This window comes from Cnephaeus nilssonii, assembly GCF_951640355.1.
Source record: "Cnephaeus nilssonii genome assembly, chromosome: 2".
Lineage (NCBI taxonomy): Eukaryota > Metazoa > Chordata > Mammalia > Chiroptera > Vespertilionidae > Cnephaeus > Cnephaeus nilssonii.
The window spans coordinates 44,885,711-44,911,005 of NC_137073.1; the positions used below are offsets into that span (position 1 = coordinate 44,885,711).

Sequence of the window (25,295 nt, forward strand, 5' to 3'; positions counted from 1 at the left end):
TAGGCCTCATGGTATGTCCTCTCAATAAAACTGGAGGAGGGAGGTTATTTTTTTTAACCAGAGGAAATACACATAGAAAGTAGAAGGGAGTAAAATGTGAAAAGTTCCATGCAAACAATATGAAGAATGATTATGGGATAAAAGAATTAGATACATAACACAGAGAAGAAAAAGATGCACAACTCTGTCACTTAAAAACATCTAATATGGAAGTATATTATCCTTTCACATGGCTCTCCTCTTAACTGCCTCATGGCCAGAGGGCTACAAGCCAGGGACCATGTAATATTACTTGAATCTTCATAGGTAAAAGTCCTATACCTATGGATTCTCAAAATAAGAAAAGTAGTCAAAGTCACAAAGATGATGTTCTCTTAATACATAGGAAATATTACTAATCCACTGACCTAGGCATATATTTACTTGTTTTACGCCAGGAAAATCCATTTACAGCTCGAGGATGGGCCAGATATACAAAAGAAAAGTCAATTTCTCCTTGGGATTGTTTTTCTGAACTTTTATCTGGAGACGTAACAGTTGTCCGCCAGTTTTCTACATTATACCATACCTTTAAAAGACAGTCATCCTAAGAGAAAAAACAAAACAAACAGAAAAACATCCACATCAGAATTAAAGATTAAGTGAAATAGCATAAGTAAGGTTTTCTCCTCAATCACAGCAACTTAAGAATGGAGAAAAGGGTTGTACATGGATGAACTGAGTAGAAAATCTCTGATTTTGACACTTTTCTATTAGCATTCCCTAACTGCTTTGAGAATTAAGGTGTGTGAATGTGTGTATTTAGCAAGGGTTGGTTCAAGAAAAATTCTAGTTACTATAGACTATGAAAAACAAAGTCATTCAGGAAACTGAAAGATAAAGTTAAGGGTACTTTTTCCATTTAGCCAAGTATCAAATAAGAAAACATTACTACTGGCAAACTTAAAAAGACTGATAATATCTGAAAACAAAGGACAGTTTTCATGAACTATCATATGAATGTTCAAAGAAAATGTTGAAGATAATAAGTAGTTAACAACCACTACTATATTAAATAATCTAAGTAAAATCAAAATTGCATCTCCTAACTTGGGATGTAAGGGAAGAACAAGGGAGATTAAAATGTACCAGGTTTTACTCTTAAGCTATAATTACATTCCCACCTGTAATGTCAACCTGAATAAACAGCTCCACTTCTAAGAAAACCTCACTAAGGCCCAGTCAATGTGGCTCAGTGGTTGAGCCTCAACCCATGACCCAGGAGGTCACGGTTAGATTCCCAGTTAGGGCACATGCCTGGTGTTGTGGGCTCAATTCCACGTAGGGGGCGTGCAGGAGGCAGCCAATTGATTGATGTTTCCATCTCTCCCTCTCCCTTCATCTCTCTGGAAATCAATAAAAACATATTTTTTTAAAACCCACGGAAGATTTCGAGTATCTCACATTCTTAATTTGCAGAAGGCTTTGAGCAATGAGAATAACTTCAGAACAATAACTTCAATTGTGCATTAACTGCTTTGTAAACCAATAATTAAAAATAAAATCATTTCAAATAAATACATTGTTCTGAAATCAATAGATAATAACAAAGAAAATGATTACAAATGTCCTAGAAAGTCTGCAAATTCTTATAGCTTAAATACAGCTTATATATCTGTCAGCTTAAAGATAATATAAATAGTAGCAACAGTTTATAGACAGTATACTACATGCAGGACACTATGCCAGTCACTTTACATATACTGTCTAAATTAATCCTATGATGAATGACCTGAAGTAGGTATTATTATCCTCAGTTTACACATGAGAAAACCAAGGCTCAGAGATTAACTAATTACTCAATATCAAAAAGTTGGTAAATGGTAGATTTATAACCAGATTACCTTTAAGTCTGTGCTGTTTCAATTATACTATACTACCTTTTAACAAAGTAATATTGAGCCAATTTTTGCTATTTAAAATTTTAAACAGAAAATATTTTCAACTTAAATAAGAGTAAAGCCCATTACTGTTTTTATGAAGTTTCAAAATAAACCATAAACACAATTTGTCAATAGCAGTTTTATAAATTACCTTCCCAGTGGTGGCAAAAAATTCTCCATCTGGTGAAAATTTCATTAAATGAATTTGAGAAGCAGTTCTGTAAATTAAACAGATAAAGAACAATTTTCAAGGAAAAATAAGAAATAATGCAGTATTACTCCACTAAACTATACTCAGCAATTTCTTCAAATAATAAAAATTTCTAATAACATGTTACACACTCACTTTTAGTATAACTCTTAAGTATAAAATAAATTTTAAAATATAAAACTTTACATTAAATATAAAGATTATTTTTATGTCTAAATATCCATGCATAAGAATCATATAAGAAATGACTTGTCATTCTTTAAAACTTAAGACCAGCCCTGGCCAGTGTGGTTCAGTTGGTTGGAGCATTGTCCAGTACACCAAAAAGTTTCAGGTTCAATTCTTGGTTAGGGCACATACATAGGTTTTGGGTTCAATCCCCAGTCGGGAAGCATATGGGAGGCCATGGATCAATGTTTCTCTCTCACATCAACGTTTCTCTCTCTCTCCTCCTTCCCTTCTTTCTAAAAAAAAAAAAAAAAAAAAAAAAAAAAAATTAAATTAAAAAATCAATAAATATATCCTCGGGTATTAAAAAATAAATAAAACTTAAGACCAGAGTCATAGCTCTCATTCCTTCAGAATGTGAGAGAAAGAATGATGTTATTTTAAATCTGGAATCTGATATCCAGAGCCACAGATAATCTATATTCCACAATACATTTTCAGGGACAAATCAGTATTTTAAGATGAATTCTGCCTGAAGGCAGCATTTGACTAATTAAAGATTATGTGTGGGTTAATGGCCATCATAAACTCAACCTGCCAGCTTCACCTGTATACTTGGTAAGTACTAGTTTTTCTTCTCCAAGGAGCTTTGGCTCATTTCCCTTCATTGCCTTCCCTTCTGGCTACCCACATATGCTGATCTCAAGACACCTCTCACAATCTTCACTTTCCTTTTCTTACCCAAGTTCATGCTTAGATAAATTCATCCTAAAATTATTTGTAAAGCAGGCTAAAGATGACTTCTGTCATAACTCAGCACAAATAACCTTTTCCTCGTTTTAAATGCAATAAATACATAATAGAAAATATTGATACAGACGGATAAGAAAATGAAATCATCTATAGTTTCAAAGATACCACAACACCGATTCCATGCAAAACCACTCTTAACATTTTAATACACTGAATTCCAGATGCTTCTGTCCACTCTCCCTATCTACTTCCTATAGGAGGATGTAGAAGAGGGGATGAAAACCAAGGTCATATTTACAATTTTATTTGCAACATTTATTTTAAAATGTTATGAAAAGTTTTGTGTATCAATATGTGTAGATCTGCATTAATTTACTGGTTTATGGTATTCTATTACACATATATGCAATGATTTTAGCAAGTCTTCAGTTGATTACTCAGGAAATTTTTCTGTATTTTAGTTGTAATTCCAGTTTGGTCCTGGGAGCGTGTCCATGCAGCATCCACTTACTCTGACGCCATTTTTAATCTTCCCAAGTGAGATATCTGCAATGATTTTAAATAATTTGACAATTCACTGCTGTTTTCTCATTTTGCTACTTTAAAAAAAAAAAGTGGTGTGATGAACATTCTTGCACATGCATTTTTTATGCATCTGGTTAGCCCTAAGGATGTCCTTAAGACAAATTATTAAAAATGCCTGGTATCCATGATTGTGACCTTGTCTGCACTAGTCTTTTCTCAAAAGAGCAGCTAAAACAGTCTTTTAAAAGGGAATCAGATCTCAACACTCCCTCTGCTCAAAACACTAACAGCCTCCCAACTCACTCAGAAAAGGCAAAAGCCTCATAATAACCTATACATGGGCTCCTGACTTTGATCATTTCCCCTATCACTCTTCACCTGGTTTACTTTACTTCAGCCACAAGCTAGGCAGCAGTTTTTGCACTGGATGTTCCCTCTGCCTACTACATTCTTCTCCCACAGATATGCACACATGGCTTACTGCCTCACTTCCTCCAGGTCTATACTCAAATGTCACCTCTACTCCTCTTCCCCTTACCCTACTTACTTTTTCTCTATCCTACTTACTGATCTTCATCTACATGTGTAGCATGTTTTAAATTTTTTTCTTATATCTAGTAAATTATGGAGATCTATTAGTTAAGTATAGTTAGTGTAATCAAAACTTGCAGTTTCTAGTTTCATGGTTTTTCTGCTTACTTAATAAACCAGCTCAAATAAATTAGTATGTCTAGCCCCGTGGTCTGCAAACTGCGGCTCGCGAGCCACATGCAGCTCTTTGGCCCCTTGAGTGTGGCTCTTCCACAAAATACCACGGCCTGGGTGAGTCTATTTTGAAGAAGTGGCGTTAGAAGAAGTTTAAGTTTAAAAAATCTGGCTCTCAAAAGAAATTTCATTCGTTGTACTGTTGATATTTGGCTCTGTTGACTAATGAGTTTGCCGACCACTGGTCTAGCCCAAGTTATTACTGTAAAATCTTGATTTAACTTAAAATTATTCCCCTCCCCCAAATAAATAAAGCACATAATACATTCTCAGTTTAACCCAATGGAAACCCCTTACTAGATCTGCAATAAAGGCAACAGTACTCTTTGCTGCTCCCCGCTTCCCAATTTTCTAAAGAAAAGAGCCCAAAACAACGCCATAGCTCTTTCCAAAGAACTCTCTTTGCAAAATCCTATTCCCTTTTCACATGGTAAGCATTTTTAATACCCATGATCTAGCTGAAGGGTACAAAATACATGGAACCAGCTCCTTTGAAATCTCCTTGGTAAATTCTATATATAGGAGGTCTGCATTACTCTCATTTTGGTATCTCATATATATCTTATTATTGCTTCAAATAAAAGTGACTCAGGAAGAATGGCATTTAACATCCTGTCATACCAGTCTACTGGTTATTATCTATCTCCCCCGATCTGTTCACTGCTATATTCCAAGCACTTTACACTGCCTGGAACATGATAAGCACTCAACAAATATTTGTTGAATTAATGAATAAAATTTTAAATTGCTATTAAATGTACGAAAAAAAATTAAGCCTGCTAATTCATACTTCCAAATTGCTCTCTAGAAAGATAATACTAATTGCACTCCCTTCTTAACAGTATAAAAAAGTAGCTGTTTTTCCAAACACTCACTAGTAATAGCTATTATTCATCCTCTTTATGGATATTTCACATTTCTTGCTTTCAAGTGAGATCAATCAACCATTAATAGGTTTATTACTCATAAGTATTGCCGTTTAAAATTTTTCTCCTCATTGTCCATTTCTGTTCACTATTAAGATATCTGTTCTTTTCTAATTAATTTTTAAGACCTCATTTTAAAAAAAGGATTAACCCAAAATTGCAAATATTTTCTCTCTCAAGTTTTTATTTCTCTTCCTTAGGGTCCTTCTTATTTACAAAAAAAATTTTTTTAATCCTCATCCGAAGATATTTTTTCCATTGATTTTTTAGAGAGAGTGGAAGTAAGGAAGGGAGGAGGAGAGAAAGAGAGAGAGAGAAAAAAAATTTTATGTGAGAGATATCTCACACGTGCCCCAAACCTAGCCGAGGATCAAACCTGCAACCCAGGTATGTGCCCTTGACCAGGAATCGAACCTGAGATATTCACTGGCAACGCTCTAACCACTTAGCACCACTGGCCAGGGCTACAGAAATATTTTATTGCTACAGTAAAAACAATCAATTTTTTCCTTTCTTTTCCTTTCAGTTTCAAGTTTTGGTATCATACTTAGAAAGTCTTTACCTGACTCTAGAGCAACACTTTTTATCCCATAGCAATAGAACATAAATGACAAATGTTAGCCATATATGTGACTTAAAATTTCCCAGTAGCCACATTTAAAAAAGTAAAAAGAAACAGGTGAAATTAATTATATTTTATTTAAAATGATATATCAAAAATATTATCATTTCATCATGTAGTCAATAAAAAGTTGATAGGATAATTTAATTCTTTTCTTTGTGCTAAGTTTTTGAAGTCTAGTATGTATTTTATATCTATAGCACATCTCATTTCAGGCTAGCTACATTTCAAGTGCTCAACAGTGATATGTGATTAGTTGCTAACATACTGGACATTGTAGCTCTGAAATATAAAAATTCACCTATATTTTCTTCTAATATTTGTTTCATTGTATAGAAATTCAATTTGTTCTTCCTTTGACCTTTCTTTTGGTGCCATATATGAAACAGACTCTAACTTCATTTCTCTTTCATAAAGCTAACAAGTTTGTCCCACTTATGTAAAATGCCATTTAAATATTAAACCTCCATGTATAACTGGGCCTAATCCTGAACGCTAATCTGTCTGTTCTTATATCAATGTATAACTGGGCCTAATCATGAACCCTAATCTGTCTGTTCTTATATCTTTGTCATAAGAACAGACAGATTAGGGTTCATGATTAGGCCCAGTTATACATGGAGGTTTAATAAGAACTGCTTGATCAGTTGTAGCTTTAGAATTCATTTTGCTATGCTAATATCTTTGTTCTTTTTTTCTCTCAGAATTTTCCCATATTTGACCTTTTAAATGAACTTCAGCACTATGCTCAAAAGTAGAAATTCCAATGGGATTTTGTCAAAAATTATGTCCAATATATAGATTACTTTGGAAAAAATATAACTGTTCACAACAGAAAAATTTTCATTCAAAAGCATTAAAAGTATCTCTGTCTCCTTTTGTATAATTTAGCAAGTTCTATTGAATGATCTTCATGTAGGCCTTACACATTTCTTACGTCTTTTCATAAATGTTTTATTTAACAAGTTTAAAAAAAAAATCTGTAGAACATGGGAAATGGTGAATCCTCTGTTTATAAAAAAAAAAGCATGTCACAATAAAAAAAAAAGTCAATACATTTTATGTGAGTATGGTTTTACACAAACTAAAATGCATCTATAATAAAACCACATGGCAGAGGTTTGTCAGTTTAATCCCCTAATTAATTGCTTACTTGTAATGCCAAATGCATCTCCAATCCCCCAAGTTAAGACCTGTTTTATCTGGATTTTCATCTTCAGTTGGCTTCTCCAAGTTAGCATTGGACCAGAGTTGTAAACAGCTAGAACCAGTTAAAAGACGATTGCCTAAAAATATATATATTATTCAGCATTTATTACTTAGGTATTTAGTTAGTGAGTTAAGTTACATACTCAACAGTTTCATATAACACTATAAAGATAAAATAACTTCCAAAAAAAAGTCAAATAACAAAAAGAGATTGGGGGAGGGGGAGTAAAGTTATATTTTAATTTTGTTAAAGCAGCTTAGGAAAAAGAGATTTTTATAATCTCTCATTCAACAAACATTTAATGAGCATCTTCTTTGTACTAGGCACTGTGCTAGGCATTAAGCATATAATGACAAATATAATACTGTCCTTTTTTATAATGAGTTTATATTCCAGTAGAGAAATATGAACAGAGGCATGAAGACATTCGAATTCAAATACATTCCCAAGAATGGTTTATAATCTGAGATGGATAAGAAATAAGTTGTATAGTAAATCTGTAAAAATAAATAAGGGTGGAAAAAATCTGAGGTCAGATTATGAAACTTTTTAAAAATATATATTTTATTGATTTCTTACAGAGAGGAAGGGATAAGGATAGAGAGTTAGAAACATCGATGAGAGAGAAACATCAATCAGCTGCCTCCTGCACACCCCCTACTGGGGATGTGCCTGCAACCAAGGTACATGCCCTTGACTGGAATTGAACCTCGGACTCCTGAGTCCGCAGGCTGACGCTCTATCCACTGAGCCAAACCGGTTAGGGCTATAAAACATTTTTGATGTTCATAAGGAGTTTGGAGTTTGTTATAGATCTTGGAAGTTAAAGATTTTTAAGTGGGAGGAGGGAGTTCACATAAATGGATCTGTATTTTAGAACAAGGGGTCTCAACTGGGGGAAGGGGTATCAACAGAGAGACTTGAAAAGGTCTGTGAACCTCCCTTCATTGAGATATGCAAGTTATATGTATAGTATGTACATTTTTCTAGAGAGATAATTAGTAATTTCCACCATACTATCAAAGATTCCAGTACACAAAGAAGGGTAAAGATCCATTTTAGAAAATAACTAGTGATAGACAAGATTAGGGAAAACATAGGACAGAGAAACCTGGTTAACCTACTGTAATAATACTGATGGGAAATCACAAGGACCTGAATCAAATATTAAAGACAAGGACTTGAAAGCCATTTTAAAAGTAGAATTTTCAAGGCTTAACACCAATAAAAAACAGGAACATACAATAGGTTTCAGGGATAGATTTCAACTTTATGACTTGGATAACTGAGTAGAAGATTGTGCCATAATCCAAACAAAGAAGATAGAGGAGGTGATGTAATTTTTGCAAAAAAGCTGACAATAAATAAAGCATTCACCTTAGCAACTAAGAACTATGGATTGGTGTCTCTCTGGAAACAGCATTTTATTTTGAAAGAAAAGTGGGTCTGTGGCACATAGACTTTAGAAATCCTTGTGTCTTAATTCCCAACTAAGGCACTTAATTAACCATGTGAATTTGATCAAGTTGGGAAGCTTTTGAGCCTCAATTTTCTCATCTATAAAATTAAAAATTTGTATAGTGTTATAGTAAGGATTAGCTATAATATGTATAATGTATTTAGCATAGGCTAGGCACTTAGAAAAAGCTCAATAAATAATAGCAACTAGGGGGAAAGTATCACAGGCAGATAGAAACAGTCCAAAAAGTACTACTGAGACAATCCATTTAAATATGATCTATATGGCACTGAACTCTCTGGTTTGGTTTTGTAGATAAGAGCGTCGGCCTGGGGAATGAAAGGTCCTGGGTTCGATTCTAGTCAAGGGCAAATGCCCGGGATGTGGGCTCGATCTCCAGTAGGGGGCATGCAGCATGCAGCCAGTCAATGATTCTCTCTCATCACTGATGTTTCTCTCTCTCTCTCCCTCCCTCTCCCTTCCTCTCTGAAATCAATAAAAATATATTTGAAAATAAATAAATATGATTACTATTCCACTGTTTAACTTAATAACAGACACAAGTTTTCTTTTCTCTTCTTTTCTTTTTTGGAGATATAATAATTGTCATATAACATTATTAGTTTCAAGTGTATAACGATTCAATATTTGCATATGTTGAAAAATGATCACCACAATAAATCTAGCTAACACCCACCACCACATATGGTTACAACTTTTTTCCTTATGATGAGAACTTTAAAGATATACTCTCTTTGCAACTTACAAATATACAATACAGTATTATTAAATATAGTCAGTGCTGTACATTACATCCCCAATGAAGGATTACGAATTTAATAAAGAATGCAAAATAATTAATCCTAAGTATGGAATGACATAAAAGTAGGTAAGGTATGGTATAAAATATATTGATTTAAACACAAAGGGCAGAGGTATGGATATTAAAATTGAGGTGGGGGGGGGACATAAGAAGCTTAAGACAGAAAATCTTATGATTTAAGCAAGGTGCAATAGTGGATTTCAAGACAACACAAGAGCATTATAGTCAATTTACTAACATCAACTGAAAAAATTTTCTGTATATCCAAATACCTGGTACATAAATATAGAAACACTGAACAAAACCAAAATACTAGTATTTCATGTAAAATATAAAAATAATTTTATAAATAATTAATACTACTATTAATACATCTATTAATACTACTCTGTAATGATGATTTTAGAGGAATTTAACATTAACTCTATCCTCTAAAACAGTGGTCGGCAAACTGCGGCTCGCGAGCCACATGCGGCTCTTTGGCCCCTTGAGTGTGGCTCTTCCACAAAATACCATGTGAGGGCGCGCACGTACAGTGCGATTGAAACTTTGTGGCCCTGGCGCAGAAGTCAGTTTTCGGCTCTCAAAAGAAATTTCAATCATTGTACTGTTGATATTTGGCTCTGTTGATTAATGAGTTTGCCGACCACTGCTCTAAAACATTAATACTAACAGACCATGGCCACAAAAATTCCAAGCAACTCATACATCATTACTAAAAATATATATATATTAAATATTTTTATTGCAGTTAATCTGATACTGTAAGTACACAGTTCACTTGCTAACAATATTTCTATAGGACTTTATCACTTACCAAATACTTTCATATATATTGCCATATGTGATCATTAAAAAACTATTTTGTGAGCCCTGGCCAGTCTTCTCAGTGGTTAGAACATTGGCCAGCAGACTGAAGGGTCAAGAGTTCGATTTCTGTCAAGGGCACAAACCTCAGTTGCAGGTTTGATCCCCAGCACCAGTCAGTGTATAGGAGGCAACCAATCGATGAGTGTGTGTGTGTCTCTGTCTCTCCCTCTCCCTTCCACTCTCTAAAAATCAATGGAAAAAATAGCCTCAGGTGAGGATTAACAAAAAAAAAGAAAAAACCAAGAAACCTATTTGTGAAATAAATTTTATCTTAATTTACAAGTTAGTTAAACCTTTCTCGATCTGCTAAATAACCTGTTTATGATCACAAACCTTGTCAAATATGTGAACATTTATTCAGAGCTTAATATATGATGGGTCCTTAAAGATAAATACTAAATAAAATAGAATCTCATCCCTTGTCTAATCAAAACAATAAACCATATAAACAAATAAATACAATAGACTATAGTGCCATATACAGTAACTCTATTATTTATCATTCAAATAGAACATTTGTGAGAGTAGAAGATACATCCTATCTAATAAAAGGGTAATATGCAAATTAACCATCACTCCATCACAAAGATGGTGGCACCCATCACCACAAGGTGGCAGCGCCCAGTCCTCTCAGCCCCGCTGGAGTCCCCCAGTCCGGGGGGGTGGGGGAGGGAGGGTAACAGCTGCTGAGAGCAGGCAGTGTGAGCGGCCTGGCGGAATGCCTCTGGGCCACGGAGAGCCTCTGGCAGCGGGCGCGGAGCAGCCAGGGCCCACAGGGGTCCTGGCATCCACTTCGTTCGGCTTCTGCCAGGCTTTCCGTGGCCCCACTTGCCCGGAGGCAGGGCATCAGGGCAGCACTCCAGGACTCGTGGCTGTCCCATGGCACGCTGGCCACGTGGGGCAGGACTCCAGGACTTGGATCAGAGGGGCAGAGCCTGGAACCGTGGGAAGGAGCGCAGGTGCTGGCACTGTGGATAGGTGCGTGGCCTTGGCCTAGCCCAGAGATTGCGGGAGGGGTAAACTCAGGCACAGGAATTACTAGAGTTAAAAGCAGGGACATGGTCACAAGGGACAGACGTGGAGTCAGCAGAATGAGTGTGAACACCAATAGAGAGGAGGGGCCACAGAGCAGTGTACGCAAGGACATACCCTGAACGTGAGGGTGTGCCCAGTCCGTAAGGCATAGCTTTGCTGCCCTCAGAGGCTTCGCAAAGAAAGTCCTGCTAGAAGGAGGTTTGAACCCAGGCGGAGGGCAGGGGCGGGGCCAAGGTTTTTTTAAAATCTCAAAGATAACCTCTTCCCTTACTAAATCATTTCCAAATGTTCTGAAACTTGTATTCTAAATTAACTTTTTTTTCTCAGCTATTTCATCTACTATATTAAAATTAAACTATTTTATCTATCTAAACTGATTACTTCTGTTTCTATGTTCCAAAGATAACTTCTTTCTTATATTCTAGATCAGGGATTTTCAATTTTCAACCAGTGTGCCACAAAAGGCACACTAGTGTGCTGCACGAATGTTTAAAACATGCACTACCTGACTATTTAGTCAGGAGCACTGACCTATTTCCCTTAGATTGTCAAATTAGAAAATGACAACAGCCAACATGACAAAAGCCGCTTACGGTGAATGAATAAAATTATACCTATTTTTTGTTAGGTTGACAAAAAATATTTTTTGGTGTGCCACAGAATTTTAGTAATTAGTTTATGTGTGCCATGAAATGAAAAAGGTTGAAAACCTTTTTTCTAGATTCAACTTTCTATCTATTAGATCAGTGGTTCTCAACCTTTCTAATGCCCCGACCCTTTAATACAGTTCCTCATGTTGTGGTGACTCCCAACCATAAAATTACCGTATTTTCCGGCGTATAAGACGACTGGGCGTATAGAAGATTTTCCTGGGTTAAAAAGTCATCTAATACACCGGAAAATACGGTATTTTCGTTGCTACTTCATAACTGTAATTTTGCTACTGTTAATGAATCGTAATGTAAATATCTGTGTTTTCCAATGGTCTTAGGCGACCCTGCTAGCGGTTCTCAACCTGTGGGTCAGAAAACACAGATATTTACATTACGATTTTCTGATGGTCTGAGGCTCTACAGCAGCGGTTCTCAACCTGTGGGTCATGACCCACAGGTTGAGAACCGCTAGCAGGGTCACCTAAGACCATCGGAAAACACAGATACTTATATTACGATTCATAACAGTAGCAAAATTAGTTATGAAGTAGCAACGAAAATAATTTTATGGTTGGGGGTCACCACAACATGAGGAACTGTATTAAAGGGTCACGGCATTAGAAAGGTTGAGAACCACAGTATTATATATTGATGTAAGACATGCAAGCATCTCAAATTCCACATATCCAAACAAAACCTATATTCTATTCTCTCTAACTCTTGCATATTACTCTTCTTCTTGTGGTCATACCTTCAAAGTCATGTGAAATCCAGTTGTCAAGTAATGTCAACTATATTGCCTAAATGCATTTCATATCCATGCACTCCTTTCATTATTCATTGAATATTAATTGATACCTACTATGTTAAAGGCACTGAAACAAGTTCTTGTTTCTCATTCAGACTACTATAAAGGCATACTTTCCAAAGATAATTATAAATAACATTTATCCTCCTATTCCTCTTGTCTCTAAATCCTTCTAACTCACTGCTACCAGGAAACTCTTGCAAATCACTTATCACTAGCCACTTTCAAAGATCTATAATACCTTTTAGACAATTAACAAGAATTAAATTCAAATCCCTTACTATGACTTTAAAGGCCTTCTATAATATGCTGCAATCTTATCTCATCTCCAGATTCACTCCAGCCTCAATGAAGTACTAACCACTATTAGAATCTATCTTACACTATCTTTTTTTGTGCCTTTGCTCATTGTGGTAGGTTGGTAAAAATGGATTTGGGATGGTTTTTAAATACAGAAATATTTAACTAGTACATATGTACATTAACTCTTCTTAGAATTCACTTCTTTTTCCCACCTAAATCTACCCCTACCTTCATTGTTAAATCTATCTACTCTCAGGTCAAAAGGCTCCTCTTCAAGCAAACTTGGACTCTTTACAGAGAATTAATGTCACCTTCCCAAAACAAGTATTCCTCCTATAGCTGGCATCTTCATTTCATCATAAGTTCTAAAAGAGTGCAATCTGTTTTATTATTTTTGTGTTCCCTGCAATCTCACACAAAGCAGAAATGAAATACATGAAAATAATAAAAGCAATAGCGTAGGCAAGTGATATTTCATTTCAGTTAATCCTATTTGTGTTCTTACCTGCTGGATCCCAAGTTATATTGTGCGCTATTGATTCCAGAAAAAACTGACCATTTTTCTGCCACTGACTATATAATTCCTAAAATAAAAAAAAAAGTCATTTATCCAATTATTATTGGTATCTTTTCTCTGACAAGAGTATATATTATTACTGTTACTAATACATACAGTCATTTTTAAAAACAAAATGTTCAATTCTGTCAAGAAAAATAAGGAAGCATCAACCTATCAACCAGGAGGTCATCTTTTGATTTCTGGTCAGGGCACACGTCCAGTTTTCGTCGATCCCGAATAGGGGGCGTGCAGGAGGCAGCTGAGCAATGATTCTCATCATTGATTTTCTATTTCTCCCTTCCTCTCAAATCAAGAAATATTTTTAAAAAGAAAAATAAAGAATATGTGATGGAGATCAGTGAGCGAATATCCAGTCCTGGAGGTTCAAAAGCCTTTCTTTAGTATATTTAAACAACCAATGAATATATACCACTTTGGACAACATTCTTATTGACCTCGGACTTTTAAAATGATAATTATTACTTAATTATTAATATTGTTACAAAGATTCAATTTTAAATATGTCTGTGTCGCTACTACTTGAGGCTTTGTTTTTTAATGTTTTATCCTCATCTGAGACGATATGGTATGCGTAAAAATTCAGAATAAGAGATGTAATGCTTGCATTATAATGTATAATTTAAGTCTTTTTATTCCTTAAAGAAATAGTTTTCAACTTTTTTACCTGAAAACCTAAGAAATATATGTTGCACTGTGACCCAAAATACACAGAGCATACACAAAAATGCAATCTTAAGTAATCTAACTTTATTACATGTGATGCACTCTAACATTTTCTATTCCATTTCATCTTCTTTTACATTCAGGTTGTGGCCTACTAAGTTGACTTCACTAACCTCTAATAGTTTGAGATCTATAAAAACTTTCTTAATGAATTAGTTCCAAACTTTTAATACAAGAATAGGCTGGATGCTTATTAAAAATTCAAATTTCCAAGACCCATGTCCAAAGGTTCAGGATCAAAAGGTCCAAGACGGGACACAGGAATCTGCACTTTAAACGAACAACCCAGAAGATTTTGATACAGGTGGCCTGCAGAATATGCTTTTATAAAACATTGCCTTGCAGGAATGGTTCTCAATCACGGTATACATGAGAACCCTCTCTAGAACTAGACATACAAATGCCTAGACACAACCCCACACCTACAAATTTAGAAATCCCCAGGGTGGGGTCTGGATACATCAGAACTAGTGATCCTTAAGAGTACCTCTTATGAAAAACCAACATCTTAAAAGAATATTCCAGAATGTATAAAGAAATGGAAACAATATATTTTTTATGAGGATCTAAACATTCTCTGAGACTATATTCTGGAATAACAGATTTTATGTGCCTTCCAAGTCTTGATTTTTTCCATCTGATCCAGTTTTCCCCTTATTCATCAAGCTTTCTTTACCCTCTCTGGAAAGTCAGTGCTACCTACCAATAAATCAGCTTGTTCTTAATGAGTTTTTGACACTTATATTAAACAATCATATATCAAGAGAAAATGGGCAAAAACTGAAAATCTCAATTCTACTCTTATTAATATAGAACTTTTAATATAACATACAAATGTTAAAAGTCAGTTATTTCATTTAATAAATATATTGAGTATTATTTGAAATACATTGTTCTGAGTGGAGTGACCACCTTTAGAATTTATTTTTAGTACTATCAATTACTAATTCATAAGGCTATAAGAGCTTCTAATATTGGCTTCATTAATGTATTAACACAAATAAAAATCAGGGGAGAATTGTGGAATCTCCTTCCATTGAATTTAAAAATGGGTATCAATCCAGAGAAAATATTTTTTATTAACACAACGTAGAGAAAAGAATGCTCTCATCTAGGAATCAATAAAGCTGGTTTTACTCTTAGTTCTGTGGCTTAATAGATGTTTCGTTGGTCAAGTCACATTTCTTTGGGGCCTCTGCTACTTATTTATAAAGAAAGAAATGATAACTACAAAACTACGTCAGAGGAAATATGCAAGATACTAATGAGCAAAGTGAAAATGAAAACTATTAAAAGATATATAAAGGTATGTCTGTTATTAAAATACTGTTTAATTCTTTACATTTAACAGATTTCTACACAATCTCTGAAATCATGTCATCCTTACAATAGCCCATGAAAAATGGATGATAATCAATTTCAGAATTGAGTGAAGAGTCTCCTAAAGCTCCTTGCTTAGGATTTAATAGCTAAAAAGCAGCAAAGAAACCACAGTTTCTCTGACTCCTAATAAATGCTCTTTGGACCACACTATCCTGATCTCCTTTCATATGGTTTAAATCATTCATTTTCAGTGGAGATGGGTAAAATCACCTGGTTTGTCTGTCATATTTAAAAGCATTAAAGATATCTACTACATAACCTCAATATTTATAAACTATAATTTTAACCAGCTTTCAGAACTATTTCTTAATATAGTTTCTTTATTTAAAAAATTCACTGGCCTGTTAACAATTATGTTACATGATATAATAAGTGCAAGAAAATAAGTCCTGGAGGTATGTTAAGACTGCAATTAAAACATGTAACTTTATGTCCTAACCGGTTTGGCTCAGTGGATAGAGCGTCGGCCTGCGGACTCAAGGGTCCCGGGTTCGATTCCAGTCAAGGGCATGTACCTTGGTTGTGGGCACATCCCCAGTGGGGGGTGTGCAGGAAGCAGCTGATCGATGTTTCTCTCTCATCGATGTTTCTAACTCTCTATCCCTCTCCCTTCCTCTCTGTAAAAAATCAATAAAATATATTTAAAAAAACAAAACATGTAACTTTAACATATGTACTACTACTTGTAATACTTTAAACAATAAAAAAATATATACATAACAAAAACATACACAAAAAAAACATGTAACTTTAAGAACAAAATACATAAGGCAGAAAAACTACACAAAATTAGATCACAAAAGCAAAGAATAAAGTGCCACATATGACTGGACAACAGTGTCTGCACTAGCAATAACTTTAACTGCCAAACTTAAAGCTGTTGACTCTTCAAAACAATAAAAAATGTCAAAAGGAAAAAAATAAAAATATGTCAAGACAATTCATTGGCACAATTTAATTCTATTTCAATGAAAGTTTTAAACATATTTGTAACATGAAAGTGGCATTTAATTATAGCATAAATTTATACTGATTTATTTGATTTTGTACTCTTAAAAATAACATCTTTTAATATGTAAGACATTTCAATTCCTAAAAGGAAAATGATAAATTACTGACCAAATTTTTCTTTTGCTTCGGTAGAATAACTGGTTCAAAAACAGAGATAACATTTCCATAGGATGCTGCAATCTTTTAAAAAGAAAAATGAAAAGATAAATTATGGATATGTTAACTTACTTATGAATCAAAAGAACAAAAGAAATGAATAAAGTAACTTAAAATATACCCACATGTGCAATTTCATGCACCAATACTTAAGAATGTGAGTTTTAGAGACTACCATATCTAGATCAGAATCCCACTACATACTGTCACTTACTGTGTAACTAGTAAGTTCATCTCTCTTAACCTTAGTTTCTCTATCCATATTTATAACATGTATAATATCTTCCTAATAGAAGTATTTTGAGGACTGAAATAACACTTGTAAATCATCTAGTATCTATCTATCTAAAATAATCTATAATAATAAAAGCATAATATGCTAATTAGACCAGACGTCCTTCCGGACAAAGCTGGGGCTGCAAGGGAAGCCAGGGTCCCAGGTGCCAGAGGGAAGCTGGTGCCAGCAGCTGGGGGAAGGAAGGCCTACTTTTGCATGAATTTCATGCATCGGGCCTCTAGTCTATACTAATAAAAGGGTAATATGCTAATTAGACCGGTTCAACCGGACATCTTCCCGACATCCGACTTCCTTCCGGACAAAGCCATGGTGGCAAGGGCCAAGGCAGAGGCAGTTAAGGGCAATCAGGCCGTCAGGGGAGCAAGCAGTTAGGGTCGATCAGGCCATCAGGGGAGCAAGCAGTTAAGGGCAATCAGGCCAGCACAGGGGAACAAGCAGCTAGGGGCAAGATCAGGCCAGTGCAGAGGAGCAAGCAGTTAGAGGGTGATAGGGGGGCAGGGGAGAGCAGTTAGGGGGTGATCAGGCCAGCAGGGGAGGGCAGTTGGGGGCGATCAGACCAGCAGGGGAGGGCAGTTGGGGGCGATCAGGCCGGCAGGAGAGGGCAGTTGGTGGCGATCGGGCCAGCAGGAGAGCAGTTAGGTGGCGATCAGGCCGGCAGAGGAATGGTTAGGGGGTGATCAAGTCAGCAGACAGTGGCAGTTAGGGGCGATCAGGCAGGCAGGCAGAGGCAGTTAGGGGCAATCAGGCAGGCAGGCAGGCGAGCAGTTAGGAGCCAGCAGTCCCGGATTGTGAGATGTCCGACTGCCAGTTTAGGCCTGATCCCTGTGGGACAGCTGTCAGGCATCCCCCAAGGCATCCCAGATTGGAGAGGGTGCAGGCCGGGCTGAGGGACAACCCCCCCCCACTCCCGTGCAGGAATTTCATGCACCAGACCTCTAGTATATATATATAAAAGCCCAGAAACCGATCGAACAGAATGATGCAGGAGCTGCCCCCTGGTGGTCAGTGTGCTCCCACAGTGGGAGCACTGCTTGGCTGATGGGGATGAGCAGCACTCCCACAGCGGGCTGATCCCTGCAGGCTGTGCTCCCCACCAGTACACAAATCCATACACCGGGCCTCTAATGGATAGTAAATATTAATTCCCTTCCTCAACAGAAGAATATGTATTGATGTATTCATTGTCAAGTATAAAATTTCACATGACTTAAAAATCAGTTTTTAAGTTACCTATCCTCAAAGCTCACAATTCTGTGAATGTAAATTTTAAAAAATAAAACTTAAATATGTTTCTTTGTGAACTCTCTGAAGAGGGTATTTTTCAAATATTCCACTTTATTTGAGTATATTTAAAATTTACTCTTTAAGTCAATAAAGCATAACCCTTCCTGGCTCTATTTCATATTATGGAAGTAACTATTACTAAAGTTTGAGTGAATCACAAATGAAGAACACTGAAATATCAGAAAACAGATAGATAGATATATAAAATGAATCAGGGATAAAAATAAGAAAACATAATCTAGTGAAGGGGGAAAGTAAGAAGATGACACATATATATGGGGGGAAAAAAACCTGTCAATTGATATTTCTAAGTGTTCTAAGGAGTTCTTCTGATAGAGAAATCATCTGCACTGAGTCAGTCTTAGAGGGAGTATTTTGTTTGGACCTTTAAAGTGTGAGTAGTATCTCTTCAAAAGATAGTAAATATTCAATTTTTATAAATAAGTCATAATATAAACACAAGTGTAAAGACCAAAAGAGGCAGCAATGTATGTTTGGAGGTAACTGACCACCAGCCAAGCTAGAAGAGTGTCCCTTACAATAGAATAACTAACATGAAGCCAAAAGGCAGGTTTGAGCCGGCTGTACAGGGTCCCATGACAAGGTGAACATTTAGAACTTTCGCAAGGTATTGGTAAGCTAAGAATTTTTTTAAGCAAATGAATAACAAGATAAATGCAGATGAATTTTCTCAGGAAAATTAATCTGGTAGTACTACAAAGAAAAAACAGTAATGATAAAATACTAGTGTCTATGGTATCAAGCAGCGTTTCCTTCTTAAAGACAAACAGAGGTCCCCAGAAACTAGAACCTACAAAATTTTCTTCCTGATAGCTTAAGTAATCATTTGATTAAATTGATACTAGTAAAAAAAATTGCCTTTACTTAGAATCATTATAAAACAAAATGACCTCTTCATTCTAACTTGAGCCATCATGTAATCTAGCTTATCACATGTTGGAAGTTATTAAAATTAATTTCTGATATTAATCAGCCCTATGTTTATCTAGGTATCAGTCAGTTTTTATACAATAACGAAGATTACAGAACGACAGAGCTAGGAGATCACACAAACAAGAAGAAAAAAAAAGAAAAAATCTCGCCGAGACCGGTTTGGCTCAGTGGATAGAGCGTCGGCCTGCGGACTGAGGGGTCCCGGGTTCGATTCCGGTCAAGGGCATGTGCCTTGGTTGCGGGCACATCCCCGGTGGGGGGTGTGCAGGAGGCAGCTGGTCGATGTTTCTCTCTCATCGATGTTTCTAACTTTCTATCTCTCTCTCTTCCTCACTGTAATAAAAAAAAAAAGAAAAAATCTCAATAAATATTAGCATTCCATAATAAAGATCATTTTTGTAGTACAATGAGAATAAAAGGAGTGAACAAAAGATAGATGAGAGACACTTGTAACTATACTGAAGGGAAGGAAACACAGGATTAACAACAAGAAGAGTAGTCCAACAAATAGGTAAAGATTGCAAGAGTTGAAACTCCTTTACCATGAGTATCTTCACACTAGGTCCCAAAAAGTAACTTTTCAGACTGGCAGGTCTATCAGAAATGATTCGATTTTTTTAAAGGACTGGGTCCACTTTGGTTCCTCACACAAAATGTTCTGGTGGAACCATATACCCAAACAAAGTATTTAAACACCTAGCAAAAAATAAATAAATAAATTTGTAAAGTTCATCCCAGTCTAGCCCGGAGGCAACCATACCTAGGACTGGCCACCTATGCCTATATGGTGATATATTATGCTATATACCCGTGGTCGGCAAACTGCGGCACGCGAGACACATGCGGCTCTTTGGCCCCTTGAGTGTGGCTCTTCCACAAAATACCATGGTCTGGGCGAGTCCATTTTGAAGAAGTGGTGTTAGAAGTTTAAGTTTAAAAAATTTGGCTCTCAAAAGAAATTTCAATCGTTGTACTATTGATATTTGGCTCTGTTGACTAATGAGTTTGCCGACCATGGATATATACTATGCTGCCTATTAGTTATGCCTTCAAATTCTGGTACTATATAGAACTGTATTTAACCTAATATAGCATCACATGCCTCTTCTTTTGTTGTTGCTGTTTTACTTTCAAGGTTACTTTTTACTTTTCATAGGCAAAATAAAAATTTCATTTTTCTTATAGACTTGCAATAAATAAACAAAAAATTATACACTTTATAAGAGTTTATCATAATTTTAGTACAGGAAGTTACAAGAAGATAACTACCTGTTTGCAGACAAAGTATGAATCTAACAAATGATTTCTCTTCAGTAGTTTATTTGTAAATAGTTGGAAGATTATTGTCATTTCTGTCCCTCAATCCAATCAATTTTTAATCAAGTAAGTTTTAGACCTGTTATAGAGGTAATAAGTATTAAAGTTCTTTGTCGCCATAGCTGGTTTGGCTCAGTGGATAGAATGTCAGCCTGCAGACAAAGAGTCCCAGGTTCAATTCCGGTCAAGGGCACGTGCCATACCTAGGTTGCAGGCTCCTGCCCGGCCAGGGCCCTGGTCGGGGCGCATGCAGAAGGCAACCAATCGATGTGTTTCTCTCACATCGATATTTCTGTCTTTCCCTCTCTCTTCCACTCTCTCTAAAAATCAATGGAAAAATATCCTCTAATGAGGATTAAAAATAAATAAATAAATAAATTTGTCAACATAGAGAGAAGATTATGCTTTATTTCAAATTTATATAAGAATGGAATTCTTGAAAATCTCAAAGATATATTTGAGAGAGCCAGGGATTTTGTTCTCTACAGTGCATCTTAGGCAGCCAAAAGAAATTTATAGCTACATTGCACTTGAAACAAAGCAAGTCTCTAATTCAATAGGAAATATACTTCAGACTACCCTGGCATAAACCATATTCAAAACTAATTTCATATTATCACAAGATTACAAACCTTGCCTTGTTGCATCGAACAGTCTACACATCCTATTTGAATATTTCCATGTTTAGCTCCTGGGATTATTTGTAATCTTTCAAAATCACTTCCCAGTATAACAATGTCACATCCAGATGCATAAGCCTAAAAAAAGAAAAGAAAAACAATAAAGCTATCAAGAAAATATTTATCAAGTAAAATACTGGCATTAAATAATACATTTTAACAGATTACTTTTAAATTCTTTTTAAAAAATCTGTACTATTTAAGAATATTTCCTTTCCTCTCATATACAGTACCATCAGCAAATTCAATCAGTCCTATCTTCTCCAATGAATGCCACCACCCTTATCTAAGCCCATCTCTTTCCTGCACTATTGTTAATAGTCTGACTGCTTCCATTCTTGCTTCCCTCTAATTTCTTTCCACACAAAGACAAAAGTGATCTTTTACACCAAATAATTTTCCCTGCTTAAACCCCTTCAATATTTTCTTGGAATAAAATCCTAACTCCTTACCATGGTCAATACACTGAATCAGAGATGGGAACCTTTTTTCTGCCAAGGACCTTTTGGATATTATAACATCATCCATGGGCCGTACAAAGTTATCAATCTAAAAACTATGTTGTTATGAAAAAAGCTCCGAGATATATTGAATTTCGAGTCCCACCTGCAGTTGCCTTGGCAGGGCCAGACCAAATGATTAGGACCCAACAGTTCCCCACCCCTACCCTAAATGATTGTCCCTAATTCTCTACATCTCAAGGTTCTTTCCTTACCTCAATTGGCTCCTGGCCTTATATTGCCCTTCTTTCTGTTCCTTAGGCATATCAATCTTTTCCATCTCAAAGTGTTTTATCTACCTTTCATCTGCCTAGTCTTTGTCTAGCTAGCTTCTTTTCAACGTTCAGATCTCAGTACCTCACCTACCTGCTCCCCACCTTTCTTCCACACTTCTCTCTTTCTCTCTCATTCCTTTCCATCACATTATTATTTATTTTTCTTTGTAGCATATACCATAGTTTATAAATATATTTCTTATTATTCCTTTCTATTACTAGACATTAAGTTTCAAGACAAAAAGGTAGGGTTCAAGTTTATCACACCCAATTCTAACTGAAGGTCCTGCTTGATAAATAATCTATGTAATAAATTAAGTACTTAATTTTACAAAGAGAATCACCATAACCAAACAAAATAAAAAGGGTTTAATTTAAGGCTTGTTTGGCAAATAGTTCTTTTTGAATTTTATAATAAGCAGAACTTTTCCAAACAGAATTCTTTTTGTAGTCTTTTCCACACCTTCCCAGAGCACAGTAGTTTCTTCAATTACTTGGCCATCCTAAAATTTAATATCTGAATATTAAATTTTCACATCCTGAAATTTAAAACTCACATATTAAAAGTCAGCATGCAGTGTAACACTGATAATGAAATATCTATTACACACTACTTTGCATCCTGATATGTTCCTAAAGTTATAATAATTTTTCATTTCTCGTCACTTTTGCACATACACATATACCTTACTTAATGTAAAAAATATTATACTTAACCCTTTGCACTCGCTTGTTTTCTCGATTCCTTTATTCTAATGCTAACCGTGTCGAGTCACACTCGACATCCGAGTGCAAAAGGTTAATAGATACTTTATGACTTTAATTCCTACCAAACCTAAAATGGTCCTATTCACAAGCTAACAAAAAATATTAGAAAATGGACTTGAGAGAAGATACAAATAAATCTGCTCAGATTACAGACAAGAAAAGGATGCCTAAGTAGGTTAACATAACATCTTAGTGGCAGAGTGGATTTGAGAACCCTGATCTCTTGATTCTTGATCTATGTTATTTCCATGGCAACACAGGGTCTTTCCTAGTTAATCATGCTTGCCTGGAATTTTCCAAAAAGAAATTAGGGATAATCAAGTCTGGTTCCACTAGTGTCACATAGTGGAAAAAATTAGCTCAGTAAGCAAACAAAAAAATCTCATGATAGTCTGCTCACCTATACAAATATCCACAATAGGATCATAAGGCTTGTCATGAGACTATTAGCAAGAGTAAGTTCCAAAAACTAACTTATTTCAGGAAAAATTTTCATTCATAATGTTTTAAATATTTAATATTTTAAAAACTGATTTTTCAATATTAAATTTGGATAAAATACTAATTGTCCCTGGTTTCCCAAAAAATTGTTTCAAATTCTGAATGTTTACAACTTAGACTCCCTCCTTGTTACATATTAGAAGTCTTCATAATTTTGCTTTCCTTTTGTTATACCTGAATCTATCTATCTACTTTCAGATAATTGTGTTGCAACTATTTTTGTCAATAATCATCATTCTAAATTTTCCAGAAGTCTACATTAATCCTGAAGTACCTCACCAAATTACTGTTTAATATAACAAATATTAAACATTTGCAGACTTGGAAAATATAAAATTATCTCATAAATATACTTAGCCCTATAGAGAGGAAGATGCCAACTTATAATACCATTAACCCTAAATCATTCTAAGATTTATCCATTCTGGATTAGCCCTGTTCTTTTGCCTCTGCTATATTATCACTTGACTTTTGTCATTTATATTGTCATTTGACTTTTCCTTAGTGAGAATACCACAAGATGCAAAGCTGTCTCTAATTTTGATAAACTTTAAATCCAATGAAAATTATTGATCTTCATCTAGAATAGCTCTCACTCAGTCCTCACTTGGCAATAAACTAGTAGATGGAAAAAAAACCCGGATATAACCAGCTGCACTCCACATTTCACAAGTTGATTATTATGCTTGAGGCTTATAATAAAGATTCTCTGGTTTTCTTGACTACAGAATTTAAATGCTTACAGTTTATTTGATTTGTAATTAGATGTAGGATGAATAAAAAACTCAAACCATATTTGCATTTAGTTCTATTTCTTAATCGCTCACAAAAAATTGTAACTGTCTCCTAAAAAATCCTGCTATGCACAGAATACCGGTTGAATAAACTATGATATATACTCACACTGGAACATTATACAGTTGTAAAAAGAATGAGGAAGATATCTATGAATTGACAATGGTGTGTTTTCTAGGGGATAGTACAGAATTAAGTTGGGGAAAAAACACTGAAGTACAAAAAAGCGTATATAGTATGTTATTTTTTGTGTAAGAAACAAGTTAAATAAGAAAACATACATATTTCCAAAATAAATAAATAAAAATAATAAAAAAGGAAAAAAAAGGTTAAAAAAAGAAAACATACATGTTTCTGTTTATTAAGAACAGATATTAAGAACAGAAACACAGGAAAGATAAAAGTAGGAAACAATAAAGTTTGTTACCAAAAAAGGTAGGTGGGAAAGGATGGCGTGGAAGGGATACAGGAAAGAATGGCACTTCGTAGTATAACTTATTATATAGTGCCGGGGCTGACCAGCAGACCCTGAGCTACAGATGAATAGATTACTCTGACACACGTTTCTGTGAAAGAGAGGCTAAGGAGCTGGTTGGCAGGAGGCACCAAAACAGCCTCCATGGCCTGCCTCATTAGGCTTTTATTGTAACAACAGCTTCAACTAAAATTAACCTCTAGATACAATAAGCAGGGTAAGTATCCTTGAGGAAGCTCATGCTTCTACAAGGTTGGGTCTAAAAGACTAAACATAGAGATTCCAGCAAAACACCCGGGGGCTCGGATTTGTTTGGAAAAGTCAAGGCAGGGGCTTCCATCTTCGGCAAGGTTTCCCTAAGAGGCCCCTGACCTTTTGGAGAATCCTCCTTACAGACTTTCCAACCAAGTCCCATGCTTCCCACAATATGATTACGATTTCTGAAAATATATTAATGTCATACATCTTAAAATTTTAATTCAATCTGAATGGGGGGAGGGGGAAGGCAAGTGAAACAAATGAACTGCATTTCAAGTGAATAC

At 35.4% G+C, this 25,295-nt stretch overlaps 1 protein-coding gene across 3 annotated transcripts in view; it reads right to left on the bottom strand.

Moving 5' to 3' along the window:
* DMXL1 (Dmx like 1) overlaps positions 1-25,295 on the bottom strand; it is a 158,974-nt gene that overhangs the window by 122,933 nt on the left and 10,746 nt on the right. For all 3 annotated transcript variants that reach the window (XR_013812874.1, XM_079760045.1, XM_079760044.1), the window contains exons 2-7: positions 21,392-21,517; positions 16,859-16,930; positions 13,559-13,637; positions 7,046-7,178; positions 2,074-2,140; positions 408-586 (exon numbers count right to left, since the gene is read on the bottom strand). Coding sequence is in view for 2 of the 3 variants with exons in the window: in XM_079760045.1 (XP_079616171.1) it covers positions 408-586; positions 2,074-2,140; positions 7,046-7,178; positions 13,559-13,637; positions 16,859-16,930; positions 21,392-21,517 (656 nt within the window). In the remaining variant the exon portion in view is untranslated. The remainder of the gene's footprint in view (positions 1-407; positions 587-2,073; positions 2,141-7,045; positions 7,179-13,558; positions 13,638-16,858; positions 16,931-21,391; positions 21,518-25,295) is intronic.